We start from the raw sequence: 15,490 nt of genomic DNA, 5'->3' as shown, positions 1-15,490 counted from the left end.
TGCCATCTTAACAGATGACATCACCAATAACTGGGCAAAGTTATTCAAAGGCACACCAATAATTGGCCTTGCCAATAATTCTAATTTGGGATGGGGTGAGTGGGGGGTGGAGTTTTGTTCAGTGTCATCCATGGACGTTGTTAAATTAGTTTAGACCTTTATTTAATGGGCAATGTTGGTGATGTTTCAAATGCCATTAATCCCCCAATACTTGATAAAATACCAAACCTTGCATATGTCGGCTCAGACTTTTTAATGTTTCACCAACAATCGCCTATATTTTATTCTTCATACTTGCCATAACTCTACTGCATCTAACCAAAATCATTCATTAGCCTGGGATTGCACATCTCTGTGCTTCAGATCTAAAACACTCACTCTCCAATTCAAATCCATTCATTGCCTTGTCTCAAATCCTATTTTTTTTTTCCCTCTCCCTAACTTCCTCTTTCACTTCCCACATTGGCAGATATGCCTTGAGCATCTTTGGCTATATTTGCTGCAGTTCCTCCATGAAATGAGACCACATGAGCAGGGAAAAGGAGCAACTTAAATTAGTTCCTTACTGCAAGTACGGATGTACTCAGCATTTCGTTTCAAAATTCCGCCTTGTATCTCAAGATTTTTCTGATAAATATAGGATAAATGTGATATTGATTTTAATTAATGATTAAGAGTGTATCTCTATTACAATTGACTTTGATTTACTGACAATCTGATTTTAAAAAAAGGACTTACCCTGGCCGAAGAGAAATGCATTCAGCCATGTGGAAAAGTAATATACAGTTTTTATTATTGGATTCAGTAAATGGGCAGAGATGTGTAACTTTAAAGGCTGTTAAATACAGTGTTTGCTACCTGTAAGTAACTTATCTTGGGATATACTCACACAGTAATAGGAAATTCCAGATGGGTCACATTTTGCATTGTGCTGTGCATAATTTAAGTGTAAACTTGTGCCTATGTTATTGGCAAAAATCCAAAAAACATGCATGGGATTGTCTTTCTCATGGGAGTTTTTACTAAAACTGCACTCAAATCGTCATAGATGAATCTTGGGAGTCATGCATGCGTCAGTCAGGTCAACTTTCCTGAAAACATGGTTGAGGATCTGTGGGGAAGTGAAACTACAGTATTCAACATTAAAAATTTTTGGAATATTCAAGACCACAAGCTTCTGATCTGCTTCTATACATGATCTGCTTCTATACTGTTGTGATTCTGTATTAGCTAACTCTCATTGCACTTAATTTGATGTTTTTAAAAATATATATTCTAAAGCAAAAGTAAATATTCCCATGTTATGGACTTGGTCTTTCAATAATTAGATTTTTAAGGAATTGCTAACCAAAGCCATCAGTGCCCAAAGCTTTTTAAACAAATGTTACTTTACATTGATAAGACATCCAGCTGTACTCCAGTAAATTAAACTTTTGTATCCGGTAGGTTGCAGACCTCAAACGAGTGAACAATCTTATCAAGGATCAAGACTTCTTTGCCTTAAAGACAATAAAAATTCCTGTAAAACGCCATGGTTTGTTGACAGAAGCACAGGAAGAGGCAAAGCGGCGACAGCCTGTTTCTGTGAATAACAGAACCTATCCATGTACAGAAGTCTGTGCTGCAGAGGGTCAAGGAATAGAGCAGAACAAGTTAAACGGATATTTTGAAGATATTGACAAGGATATTGAGAAGATTATCCAGGCTACAGATCAGTGTACAAATCACTTGGAAGAAGTGACTTATTGTCAAAGGTCCAATGGATTTAATTCAGGAACATTACATCCTAAGGATTCTCATCCTGGAGCAGACTGGGGTATTCGATGGTGGAATGCTGTGGTAATCATGCTTTTAATTGGTATTGTTATTCCTATATTTTACATAGTGTACTTCAAAATTCAAGAAACTGAAAATACAATGGACCCAACATTAACTAATGCTGTGGGAGAGTCAAATGGCTCCATCACAACTACCATGAAATTAAATACTGCAGCAGCAGCAAATGGATAAATGGAATGAAAGGAAAAAAATACACATTAATTTTAAATTTGTCAATCAACTGTACACTGTACCTAGCTGGAACATTTTGACCAACGCACACAAAACGCTGGAGGAACTCGATAGGTCAGGCAGCATCTGGGGAAATGGATAGATAGTCGATGTTTCAGGCTGAGACCCTTCTTCAGGTCTCAGGTCTGAAGAAGGCCCGAAACATTAATTATTCATTTCCACAGATGCTGTCTGACCTGCTGAGTTCCTCCAGCTCGGTGTGTGTGTGTGTGTGTGTGTGTGTTGCTCTGGATTTCCAGCACCTGCAGACTTCCTCGTGTCCTTGGAATATTTTTACTTTGGATCAGTGCGGGCATATTTGTAGCAGTGCAGGGATGAACAGTCCACTATTCTTCATTGTGACACATTGCTTGTTGTAGATCCAATTCCAGTCCTACCTTGAAGGTGGTGTTTCCTTGCTGTTTCCTCTTTTTGCAACTTAATCATACCAATGCAGAGTAATTTAAGTAAAATGTATTGGAATGGCCTACTTCTAGAGCTTATGACCATTCTATAGTTTTTAACTTATTGCCTGTTTCCAACTGCTGACGAATGAGCCCAGCTCTTGTACAGCAAGGTGTAACTAAGCAAAGTGCAATAAGTATTGACAGTTGTGCTATACTACTACTACTTAAAATTATTTTAATAAACAGAATTAAATTAATATCACGAAATTTAGACATTGTATTCTGGTGCCAAAAAAGATGATCCACTAATTTTGTTTCTATTCTTTTCAACTTTAGAATCTTGAAATATTTTATGATAAGTTAGATTACAGCAGCTTTTCTAAATTATTGCTTGCTAACTAGCATGCAACTTCTAGTTCGTGAGCTTGTGTTCAGGTCATTTGCAGAAAAGTTGCAGTAATGTTTAGCTGTCCTCATTAAGTCTTTGTTATAAGCTTTGTATCATTCCCATTAGTAAAATTTAAAATTGAACTTTGTGGCTATAAATAGCAGAGATCCAGACACAAGGAATATTGAAGTATTCTGCTGCTGTGAGGTGAAACGTAATCTAATTGTTCCTTCAAAAATGTGTAAACTACAAGTAAGATAGATTTCTTGGAATATTAATAGAAACAAATCAAAACATTAATGTCATTAAAATATTCTACTTTCTGACAAACTAATTTTTTACATGTGCATTCCATTTCTTTCATAATTCTTGGATCTGTCTTTATTAAAAGCTTGTTTTCTCCGGAAAAAAAGTTACATATCTTTGATTGGCTTTGAATCTAACTTATTTGGGACAGGAATTTAATCTGAGTTATTAAAGCTGTTGAACACTACATTTATAATTATCTTTAGCAAGTTTTTTTAAATTGTATTTTGCTGCTATCTACTAGAGAATTTTTCAGAACAGAGTATCATGTTCTCCTTGATGGTACTTTTTAGTATTAGAATACCAGGAATACATTTATCTATACAAAGCTTTACATTTAATTATATTCATCATTCACAGAAAGTGAGCAGAGAAATGATAGAAGTCCAAATGATTGTAAAGATTTGTAGCAACAGCACACGACTCCTGCAGTACACCAAGTAAATTTTAACCTTGCTATTGATACAGAGTGTGGTGGCATTTCTCATAGTAGTTGACTTATCAGATAAGATGCCCTTTGCACTGTTTTAAAAGGCCTATTGAGAAAGTGAGATGTTAAAAGTCTATTGAGTGTTAGGTCTCATGTCCATTGTAGGAGATGGTGTCACCATTGTCAGTAATGAAAAGGTATGGATGAAATACACAAGGTCAATGTGGATTTGCAGGTGGAATTTCATCCCTGATAAATTTTCATGGAAATATGCAACATGCATGATATGATTTAACTCTTAAATAATTGAAAAGATGTGAGTGAATGAGAGGGCATTGAACTAAAGGAATCTTTCTTAGACTTGTTGGACACTCCTTGTTATAGAAGTGACCTAGACCCTAAACATTGTAGGGACATTGAACTCAAAAGTATGAGTTAGCTTAAAGTACATTTGGAGTAATGTCTTTTTGGCATAGTAGGGGAATTGAGGGTTATGGGGAAAAGGCAGGTAGGTGGAGCTGAGTCCATAGTCAGTCAGAATCAGAATCAGGTTTATTATCACCGGCATGTGACGTGAAATTTGTTAACTTAGCAGCAGCAGCAGCAGTTCAATGCAATACATAATCTAGCAGAGAAAAAAAATGATTAATAAATAAGCAAGTAAATCAATACTGTATATTTTTTTAAAAAGTGAGGTAGTGTCCAAAGCTTCATTGTCCATTTGGGAATTGGATGGCAGAGGGGAGGAAGCTGTTCCTGAATCACTGAGAGTGTGCCTTCAGGTTTCTGTATCTCCTACCTGATGGTAACAGTGAGAAAAGGGCAGGTCCTGGGTGTTGGAGGTCCTTAATAATGGACACTGCCTTTCTGAGACACCACTCCCTAAAGATGTCCTGGGTACTTTGTAGGCTAGTGCCCAAGATGGAGCTGACTAGATTTACAACCTTCTGCAGCTTCTTTCAGTCCTGTGCGGTAGCCCCTCCATACCAGACAGTGATGCAGCCTGTCAGAATGCTCTCCACGGTACAACTATAGAAGTTTTTGAGTGTATTTGTCGACATGCCAAATCTCTTCAGACTCCTAATAAAGTATAGCCACTGTCTTGCCTCTTTATAACTACATCGATATGTTGAGACCAAGTTAGATCCTCAGATCTTGACACCAAGGAACTTGTGCTCACTCTCTCCACTTCTGATCTCTCTATGAGGATTGGTGTGTGTTCCTTCGTCTTACCCTTCCTGAAGTCCACAATCAGCTCTTTTGTCTTACTGATGTTGAGTGCCAGGTTGTTGCTGCGGCGCCATTCCACTAGTTGGCATATCTCACTCCTGTACGCCCTGTCGTCACCACCTGTGATTCTATCAACGATGGTTGTATTGTCAGCAAATTTATAGATGGTATTTGAGCTATGCCTAGCCACACAGTCATGGGCATATAGAGAGTACAGCAGTGGGCTAAGCACACACCCCTGTGGTGCGCCGGTGTTGGTCAGATCAGCTATGGCGAAACAGGCTGAATGGTCTAGATGGCCTACTTATGCTCCTATTTCTTATGTTCTTAATGTTATTTGCATGACAGTGCATTGTAATAGCATTGTCTTTGAATTTTCATTTGACATGATAAATTACAATATCATTCATTGGTACTGGATATCAGAAATTATCAAATGTCCTTGCATTTTGTAATGAATCTTTAATTGTTTCATATTGGTTCCCTTTGGTACAGTTGTATTTTTTCTTTACTTTTTATGACCATTTATGACTAACTGGAAATTGGTGTTCCATGATGCAGTTTATCTGTTTCAATTTAATCATAGTTTTGTGGATTTTTGCAACAGCTAACTCAAGCATTTTGGAAAAGTTTGACGTTGTTATCCGATTTCAATTTTCACAAAAATCTGATGCTTATTCTTATTAATTAACCCATGTAAAATCTTGTATATGAAGATGAAAGAACTGCAGAAATGTAATTTGAATTAACAAAAAAAAAAATGGTTGGAAACATCCAGGATGGCAGCCAGCAGCCTTGAAACAGAAACAATTAACATTTTCCTGTGAGGTTTCATCAGATCTGTAAATGTTCATTTTCTAAAAATTACAGTCATTAATACAATCGTCAAGTCAGTATAAAATGGTATACATGCAAAATCAATACATAGTACAACACTACAATTAAACATCACTGTGGATTCTTTTTGTTCAGCCCACAATCCAAAAGAACTGTGAGAATACCAGAAATTCCCTATCCAATGATTTTAAATTTCAATAAAGCTGTGTACATACATCTACTGATGCCTCTGGACACATCAGTGATGTTCCTGGAATTATCAGGTGTTTCAGGTCTTTCAACATCATACGATCTCCTCCAGGTGACCCAGCTGGGGCTGATCAGACCCCAGCTTGTGTCCAGATGGCTAGCTACTTATGACTCCATGGCTCCCCTCTTTTGAGCCACAGCCATCTTGAGGCCCTCTCTGCTGCATCGGTGGTACTGCGGATGGCTCTCCTCTTCCTCTCTCCCTCGATGCCCAAATTGCTGAAGGCTCTTACTAAAGAATGGGCTACGAATTCCCTACAGTCAACCTCCGCTGGGAGACACCAAGCTCTCCATCCAGTCTGCTGACAGTTGCTGACCATTCCTGCGTACTTGGAGAGCTTCCTTTCAAGGGCTTCTTCCAAGCAATCTTCCCATGGGACTGTCAGCTCCAGCAGCACCACTTGCTTGGTAGACTGAGACACAAGGACAATGTCTGGTCGTAGGGTGGTGGCTGCGATATGGTTGGGGAATTCCAGCTGCCGTTCAAGGTCCACCAACAGCTGCCAGTCCTTTGCAGAGATCAGGATACCTGCAGATGTTCTTTTGGCGAGTATTGGCTGCTCCCCAGCTCTGACAAAGGCAACGGTCTGCTTGGAGGATCGGGACCACTTCGCCCACTCAACTCCTGCGTTGATTGCTTCAGCGATGGTCTTCAGGACCTGATCACTCCTCCATTGATACCGTCCCTCACCAAGTCCCCTTGTGCAGCTGCTGAGGATGTGCTCCAGGGTTTCTCGCTTGGAGCACAGTGGGCACGCAGATAACTCTGCCTTGCCCCATGTGTGCAGGTTTGATGGGCTTGGAAGCACATCGTACACTGCCTGGATGAGAAATTGGATATGGTGTGGCTTGGCTTTCCAAAGCTCAGCCCAGGTTACTTTCCTCTCAACCGCATTCTCCCATCCCATCCAAGCTCCCTGTTGCTTCATTCCCACTGCCTTGCAGGCTCTCGTCGCCCGCATTACTGCTCTCACCTCCTCCTGAACTAGGTGATGCCTTCCCTCTGATGGTGTCCATTTGGGGAGTTGGAAAGGATCCTAGCCCAGCTCGGCCTCGTGTGACCACCCCCACCAGCCTCCTGTGACGCAGCCTTGCCTCTGCTTCCTGAACACCTTCCTCCGCCTCCACATCCTGCCAGTCCTCCTTTGGATCCCTGCCCTAGCCACCTTCGGATCACTTGAGTCCCTATACTGTAGCACTTCTCTGGCTCTTGTTACCTTGAATTCCTCCTCCAAGGATTTGAAGGGCAGTTGCAGTTTGTTGTGGTGTCCATAGAGTGCGATGCTGCTCAGGCTCTTTGGCAGCCCCAGCCATCTTCTAAGGTGGTTGCTAACCCTCCTCTCTTCAGGTTTTGACTGTTGAGATCGGAACTGCATAGACGAGGAGGGGCCGCAGGATTCTGGGAAGAATGCCATGCTGATACACCCAGGCCTTGAACTTCCCGGGTAGGCCAGACTTGTCTACAGATTTCAGCCAGCCATCCATCAGGCAGGTCACCTGAATAGATGTCGTGTCCCTTAAAGAGCTGTCAAAAACCTTACCTAAGCTCTTGACTGGCTTTTCTGTGATGGTTGGGATGGCTGTGCCTGGGATGCTGAACCGGAACTTGTTCTCCACCTTCCCTTTCCTCAGCACCATCGATCTTGATTTGGCTGGTTTGAAACACATCCAGGCCCACTCACCAGCTTTTTGAGCCCTTGCAGAATCCACTGGCAGCCTGGGACTGATTCTGTGGTTACTGTGAGGTCATCCATGAATGCCCTGATAGGTGGTTGCTGTTGAGCGGAATTCATTCTGGGCCCTCTGCACTCTGGTTCAGCAGACTTAGTGAGCATGTTCGTGGCTAGGGAGAACAGTGTCATTGAGATAGTGCACCCTGTGATGATGCCAATCTCCACCTTGTGCCAGCTTGATGTAATTGCTCCTGAAGAGACCCTCACCCTGAAGTTGCTGTAATAATCAGCAATAAGGTCTCTGATTCTGCTGGGGACGTCAGTGTGAGCTGCACCAGCTTGTGAGGAATGGAGCCATATGCATTTGCCAGGTCGAGCCACAACACTGACAGGTTGCCCATATTCTCTCTGGCCTCCCTGATGGGCTGTGTCACCACACCGGTATGCTCCAGACAACCCGGCATCCCTGAAATGCCACTCTTCTGGACTGATGTATCAATATAGGTGTTCTTTGCTAGGTAGGTGCACAGCCGATTGGAAACGGCTCTGAAGAAGATCTTCGCCTTGACACAGCAGGGAGATGATGTGGAACTGGTCTATCTGGGTGGCATTTTCCTCCTTTAGGATCAACACCTCCTCAGCTACTCTCCACTGTTCTGGGATCTTCCCTCTTCTCCAGAAGATTCTCAGGATCTTCCACAGACGCAGCAGAAGTTTGGGGCAATTCTTGTACACTTTGTACTAGGTGCTGCTTGTTCCTGGAGCCGAGCTTGCCCTTGCTTTGTGGACAACCTCTTTGACTTCCTTTAGCTGCAGCTCTGACATGTCAAACTGCACATCCGGTTCAGGTGGGTCTATTAGAATGTTGCACTCCACTAAGTCCTGCTCTCTTTCAGTATCATTGTAAATCTTCTTCAGATGTTTTTCTATGTCTTCCTGTGAACAGGTTAGTTTCCCACTGCACTTCTGCCCCAGCAACTCCTTGGTGAACTTGAAGGGGTTGGTGATAAAGGCAGCATGTTTTCGGGCCCTTTCACAATGCCGCCTCCGATGCCACTCTGCCCGGCGGAGGACCCTGATCTTCTTTCGTAGTATGCACATCAGCTGGGCCAAGCCAATGCGCTCCTCTTCTCCTGCCTCCTTGTATTGGGACTTCAGCACTTTCATCTCCTGCCTGATGTTGTGGATCCTCAAAGCTCTTTGGTTCTTTGAGTAAGGTGTTCTGGAGTCTTTCTTCTCCGAACTGTTCAGCTGTGATGCTGACAATGATTGTTGTCTTGGCTTGTAACTTCCTATCGACCCCACCCTTCGCCGTTGTCTCCAGAATTTGGTTAACATCTTCATCAAGCTGCTTCCAAAGTGAAGTCATGTTAGCTGCAGGCCATTTGATCCGCCTCCTGTTAGACTTCATGTTAGAGGGATTAGTTTGCAACACTTGGAGGTTCCGGGCACTATGGGGTGACTCCGGGCCTGGCACCTCCTTTGTCTCTCCAGGTTGGACACCTGCGTGTTGTGCTGCTCCTGCTCCCGCCAGACACGTCACCCTCGCTTGGTGGGTCTTCAAGCCACGATCGTTCTTGCTGATTTTGCCATATGCACACCGCTTGCTCATCGTTGTTTGTTCGTTGCCTGGGTCTAATGCCGTTGTGTCTGTCCGACTGGGGTGCTCATCCTTCCCCCCGCCCCACCCCCTCCTTTGGCACCCCTGGGGATATCTTTCTCTTAGATTCATCATAGCTTTTGTTCGGGTCCTCCTCTCAGAGGACACAGAAAACCCTACTTCATGATTCGTTAGCTGGGATCTACAGATAATGTTATAAAGAGGTGGAAGAGGGAAAGGAAAATCCAAACAGTTTCCATAAGGAAACAGGGTATACTTGGGTGGGATGGGGGCTCTAAATTCTTCATCATGCTGGAGTAGAGGTATCAAATGTGTTCTTCAACTTTTGCAATATACTGCAAAGGAATATTGTTAAAAATTACAAGAATTAGTCAAAGAATTCAGCTCTTCATGTAGTTCTGGGCTTCATTATTGCATGTTAAAAATATTGGAAGAATTCAAATCAAAGAAAATGTGTGTGTGCAATTTATTACAGCACAGAAGGAGGCCTTTCAGCCCATTAGGTTCATAACAGCTCTTGACATTACATTCCCATTGCTTTTTCCCCTGCAGTACTGCAACTTATTTTCTCTTATGTGCCCATCAGCTGTTTTGATTCTTTTGCCTCCTACCAGCCCATCCTTGTGATGTGGGAGAATGCAAACACTATGCATACAGCACTTTGGCTCAGGATAAAACCTGGACCCTGTAGCTGGGAGATAGCAAGACTAGCTTCTACAACGCCATACTGCTTAAAATTAAAATCAAGTCGAGCAAAACTGGAGATAATAAATATCAAGGAGCCCAAAAATAAACCATTTTCTTGCATATTTATTAGGAAAGGTGGCAGATTTGAATATTCCTCACCAGTGAAAAAGGTCAGAGATCACATTGCCAGGGAAATCTTAAATATCTTCTCTGAAGTCTGTCTCTGATTTGGACAATGTAAACCTTTAATGTTAAGAACATGGCTCCTGCCCATATTTCATTCTGTCTAGTTTTGGCTGGCAACTCAACTGGACACGGGCTAAAAAGAGAGCATTCGTCTATTTTTAGGATCATTGGAAGATACTCTACCAATTTGAATCACATTAGATTTTGCCAAGAAGGGATTTCCCCTGAAACTTGATGTGATTCGAAGAAGGAGTCTGAGAGTCTGAGTGGGAGTGCCGAGAAAGACATTTTTGAAATTTTCGTTTTTTTTTCTCCAACGGCGTTCTGAGAGGCGGGACTGCGCAGGTGTGTGACGTCGGGCAGGGCAGCGCGGCAGATTTAAAAGGGCAGAAATCCTGCTTCGGGTTTGATTCGAAGAAGGAGTCTGAGTGGGAGTGCCGAGAAAGACATTTTGAAATTTTCCCGGTGGCTGTGCCCCTTAACAATAGGTACTCCTCTTTGAGTACTGTTGGGGGGGACAGCTTACCTGGGGGAAGCGACAGTGGCCGTGCCTCCGGCACAGAGTCTGGCCTTGTAGCTCAGAAGGGTAGGGCAAGGAAGAGGAGAGCAGTTGTGATAGGGGACTAGATAGTAAGGGGGTCAGATAGGCGATTCTGTGGACGCAGTCCAGAGACCCGGATGGTAGTTTGCCTCCCTGGTGCCAGGGTCTGGGATGTTTCTGATCGTGTCCAAGATATCTTGAAGTGGGAGGGTGAGGAGCCAGAGGTCGTGGTACCTGAGAGTCAGGTAGGAAAAGGGATGAGGTCCTGAAAGGAGAATATAGGGAGCTAGGAAGGGAGTTGAGAAAAAGGACCGCAAAGGTAGTAATCTCGGGATTACTGCCTGTGCCACGTGACAGTGAGAGTAGGAACGCGATGAGGTGGAGGATAAATGTGTGGCTGAGGGATTGGAGTAGGGGGCAGGGATTCAAGTTTTTGGATCATTGGGACCTCTTGGCGCAGGTGTGACCTGTACAAAAAGGACGGGTTACACTTGAATCCTAGGGGGACCAATATCCTGGCAGGGAGATTAGTGAGGGCTACTGAGGTGACTTTAAACTAGAATGGTTGGGGGGTGGGAATCAAATTAAAGAGGCTAGGCGTGAGGAGGTTAGTTCACAACAGGGGGATGGGAACCAGTGCAGAGAGACAGAGGGGTGTAAAGTGAGGGTAGAAGCAAAAAGTACTAAGGAGAAAAGTGAAAGTGGCAGGCCGACAAATCCAGGGCAAGCATTAAAAAGGGCCACTTTTCAACATAATTGTATAAGGGCTAAGAGAGTTGTAAAAGAGCGCCTGAAGGCTTTGTGTGTCAATGCAAGGAGCATTCGTAATAAGGTGGATGAATTGAAAGTGCAGATTGTTATTAATGATTATGATATAGTTGGGATCACAGACATGGCTCCAGGGTGACCAAGGATGGGAGCTCAACGTTCAGGGATATTCAATATTCAGGAGGGATAGACATGAAGGAAGGGGAGGTGGGGTGGCGTTGCTGGTTAAAGAAGAGATTAACGCAATAGAAAGGAAGGACATAAGCCGGGGAGATGTGGAATCGATATGGGTAGAGCTGCGTAACACTAAGGGGTAGAAGACGCTGGTGGGAGTTGTGTACAGGCCACCTAACAGTAGTAGTGAGGTCGGAGATGGTATTAAACAGGAAATTAGAAATGTGTGCAATAAAGGAACAGCAGTTATAATGGGTGACTTCAATCTACGTGTAGATTGGGTGAACCAAGTTGGTAAAGGTGCTGAGGAAGAGGATTTCTTGGAATGTATGCGGGATGGTTTTTTGAACCAACATGTCGAGGAACCAACTAGAGAGCAGGCTATTCTGGACTGGGTTTTGAGCAATGAGGAAGGGTTAATTAGCAATCTTGTCGTGAGAGGCCCCTTGGGTAAGAGTGACCATAATATGGTGGAATTCTTCATTAAAATGGAGAGTGACAAAGTTAATTCAGAAACAAAGGTTCTGAACTTAAAGAGGGGTAACTTTGAAGGTATGAGACGTGAATTAGCTAAGATAGACTGACAAATGACACTTAAAGGATTGACGGCGGATATGCAATGGCAAGCATTTAAAGGTTGCATGGATGAACTACAACAATTGTTCATCCCAGTTTGGCAAAAGAATAAATCAAGGAAGGTAGTGCACCTGTGGCTGACAAGAGAAATTAGGGATAGTATCAATTCCAAAGAAGAAGCATACAAATTAGCCAGAGAAAGTGGCTCACCTGAGGACTGGGAGAAATTCAGAGTTCAGCAGAGGAGGACAAAGGGCTTAATTAGGAAGGGGAAAAAAGATTATGAGAGAAAACTGGCAGGGAACATAAAAACTGACTGTAAAAGCTTTTATAGATATGTAAAAAGGAAAAGACTGGTAAAGACAAATGTAGGTCCCCTACAGACAGAAACAGGTGAATTGATTATGGGGAGCAAGGACCTGGCAGACCAATTGAATAATTACTTTGGTTCTGTCTTCACTAAGGAGGACATAAATAATCTTCCAGAAATAGTAGGGGACAGAGGGTCCAGTGAGATGGAGGAACTGAGCGAAATACATGTTAGTAGGGAAGTGGTGTTAGGTAAATTGAAGGGATTGAAGGCAGATAAATCCCCAGGGCCAGATGGTCTGCATCCTAGGAAGTAGCCCAAGAAAGTAGCCCAAGAAATAGTGGATGCATTAGTGCTTAAGGAAGTAGCCCAAGAAATAGTGGATGCATTAGTGATAATTTTTCAAAACTCGTTAGATTCTGGACTAGTTCCTGAGGATTGGAGGGTGGCTAATGTAACCCCACTTTTTAAAAAAGGAGGGAGAGAGAAACCGGGGAATTATAGACCGGTTAGCCTAACGTCGGTGGTGGGGAAACTGCTGGAGTCAGTTATCAAAGATGTGATAACAGCACATTTGGAAAGCAGTGAAATGATCGGACAAAGTCAGCATGGATTTGTGAAAGGAAAATCATGTCTGACGAATCTCATAGAATTTTTTGAGGATGTAACTAGTAGAGTGGATAGGGGAGAACCAGTAGATGTGGTATATTTGGATTTTCAAAAGGCTTTTGACAAGGTCCCACACAGGAGATTAGTGTGCAAACTTAAAGCACACGGTATTGGGGGTAAGGTATTGATGTGGATGGAGAATTGGTTAGCAGACAGGAAGCAAAGAGTGGGAATAAACGGGACCTTTTCAGAATGGCAGGCGCTGACTAGTGGGGTACCACAAGGCTCAGTGCTGGGACCCCAGTTGTTTACAATATATAATGATGACTTGGATGAGGGAATTAAATGCAGCATCTCCAAGTTTGCGGATGACACAAAGCTGGGTGGCAGTGTTGGCTGTGAGGAGGATGCAGAGTGACTTGGATAGGTTGGGCGAGTGGGCAAATTCATGGCAGATGCAATTTAATGTGGATAAATGTGAAGTTATCCACTTCGGTGGCAAAAATAGGAAAACAGATTATTATCTGAATGGTGGCCGATTAGGAAAAGGGGAGGTGCAACGAGACCTGGGTGTCATTATACACGATTCATTGAAAATGGGCATGCAGGTACAGCAGGCGGTGAAAAAGATGAATGGTATGCTGGCATTTATAGTGAGAGGATTCGAGTACAGGAGCAGGGAGGTACTACTGCAGTTGTACAAGGCCTTGGTGAGACCACACCTGGAGTATGGTGTGCAGTTTTGGTCCCCTAATCTGAGGAAAGACATCCTTGCCATAGAGGGAGTACAAAGAAGGTTCACCAGATTGATTCCTGGGATGGCAGGGCTTTCATATGAAGAAAGACTGGATGAACTGGGCTTGTACTTGTTGGAATTTAGAAGATTGAGGGGGAATCTGATTGAAACGTATAAAATCCTAAAGGGATTGAACAGGCAAGATGCAGGAAGATTGTTCCCGATGTTGGGGAAGTCCAGAACAAGGGGCCACAGTTTGAGGATAAAGGGGAAGCCTTTTAGGACTGAGATTAGGAAAAACTTCTTCACACAGAGAGTGGTGAATCTGTGGAATTCTCTGCCACAGGAAACAGTTGAGGCCAGTTCATTGGCTATATTTAAGAGGGAGTTAGATATGGCCCTTGTGGCTACGGGGATCAGGGGGTATGGAGGGAAGGCTGGGGTGGGGTTCTGAGTTGGATGATCAGCCATGATCATAATAAATGGCGGTGCAGGCTCGAAGGGCCGAATGGCCTACTCCTGCACCTATTTTCTATGTTTCTATGTGATAACAGTAAACATGTGAACTTGCTTGGTGTATTAATTTTTTGCTTGTGCTCCAGGAATCTACCTCTCACAGTTATCAAGACAGCACTGTTATAAAATTAAATAAAATCAAGCCTCCACCTTATTGCTGGACTGTTATTTGGAGCATGTTATTGTAAGGCAAAGCCATTAATCAGTGGAGTAGTACCAGTCAATTCTCTGTGGTGCTATGCAGAATTTATTTGGAATACTCCGTAGAGGATTTACATGCAGCAATTAACAGCATCCAAGATGATGCATCTGCTCGATGAAGTGCCATGCTTGTTTGTGGGACATTACCCTTGTTTGGATCCAAATGCAAAGGAATCTCATCTTTGAGCTCTGTTAAATTTGTCCATGTTACTCTGATACATTTTTCCATATTTTTTGTATTTTTTCATGTTTGTGATTAAAATCTTAAAAATAAATGTTGTTCTGAACACTACTTGTTTGTTACAGCTTCTCACTATTTTTATAAGTTAAATGTCTCTGCAATGAATTAACTCCATAAAAGTGGAATTTCTCTACTTTCAGTGACAAAAATCTAACTCCAAGGATAAAATATTTTAGCTTTTACTACTTATTCATTTTTTTAAAGTAATTTTATCTTGTGAATTTTCCAGTGCCATGTTAGAAATGCATTGGATATTTTAAATTCCTTATTAAATAGCTTGTGTTAAATTAGAAATAATGAAACATTAACGTTTTTGACTATTTTGAAAATGGCAAAAATGGTCCAGAATATTGCAGATTGGACAAAAGCCAATGTTTTCTGGCTCATCAACTGCAAAATGTTTGTAATGGGTGGTTCTAGCTCCATCTGCTGCTTGCACTTAGGAATTCAAACAATCTCAATTACATTTGAAGATAGTAAACTACATACCCAACATGTGATCTGTTTAGTGTAAAAGAACTTTTGTTAGGCTTCTGCACACCTGAATGACGCAAGGTCAGCATGCCAATCAACTTCTAGCTCTCTCGTATAGACCCAATCTTTTAAAAAAAAAACACAAGTTATGAAGATGTGCATCTTTTCTGAAGTTGGTGTTGCAATATTTGTTATTGAGCACTTTTTGGTTCAAATACTATTTTCCCAAACAAGACACACTTGGTAAACTATTCAGCCTATTTTATCAGGTGCATCCTTGA

The 15,490-nt window shown here is 42.5% G+C and overlaps 1 protein-coding gene across 2 annotated transcripts in view; it reads left to right on the top strand.

Annotated features, from left to right (window-relative positions):
* Window positions 1–14,776, top strand: part of lysmd4 (LysM, putative peptidoglycan-binding, domain containing 4) — a 46,854-nt gene extending 32,078 nt beyond the window's left edge. For both annotated transcript variants that reach the window (XM_072278265.1, XM_072278264.1), the window contains exon 3: window positions 1,447–14,776. In XM_072278265.1, coding sequence (XP_072134366.1) covers window positions 1,447–2,010 — 564 coding nt within the window. In that variant the 3' untranslated portion in view covers window positions 2,011–14,776. The remainder of the gene's footprint in view (window positions 1–1,446) is intronic.
* Window positions 14,777–15,490: the final 714 nt, after the last annotated feature.

This window comes from Mobula birostris, chromosome 14 (genome assembly GCF_030028105.1).
Source record: "Mobula birostris isolate sMobBir1 chromosome 14, sMobBir1.hap1, whole genome shotgun sequence".
NCBI lineage: Eukaryota > Metazoa > Chordata > Chondrichthyes > Myliobatiformes > Myliobatidae > Mobula > Mobula birostris.
This window is presented reverse-complemented; position numbering and strand designations above follow the sequence as displayed.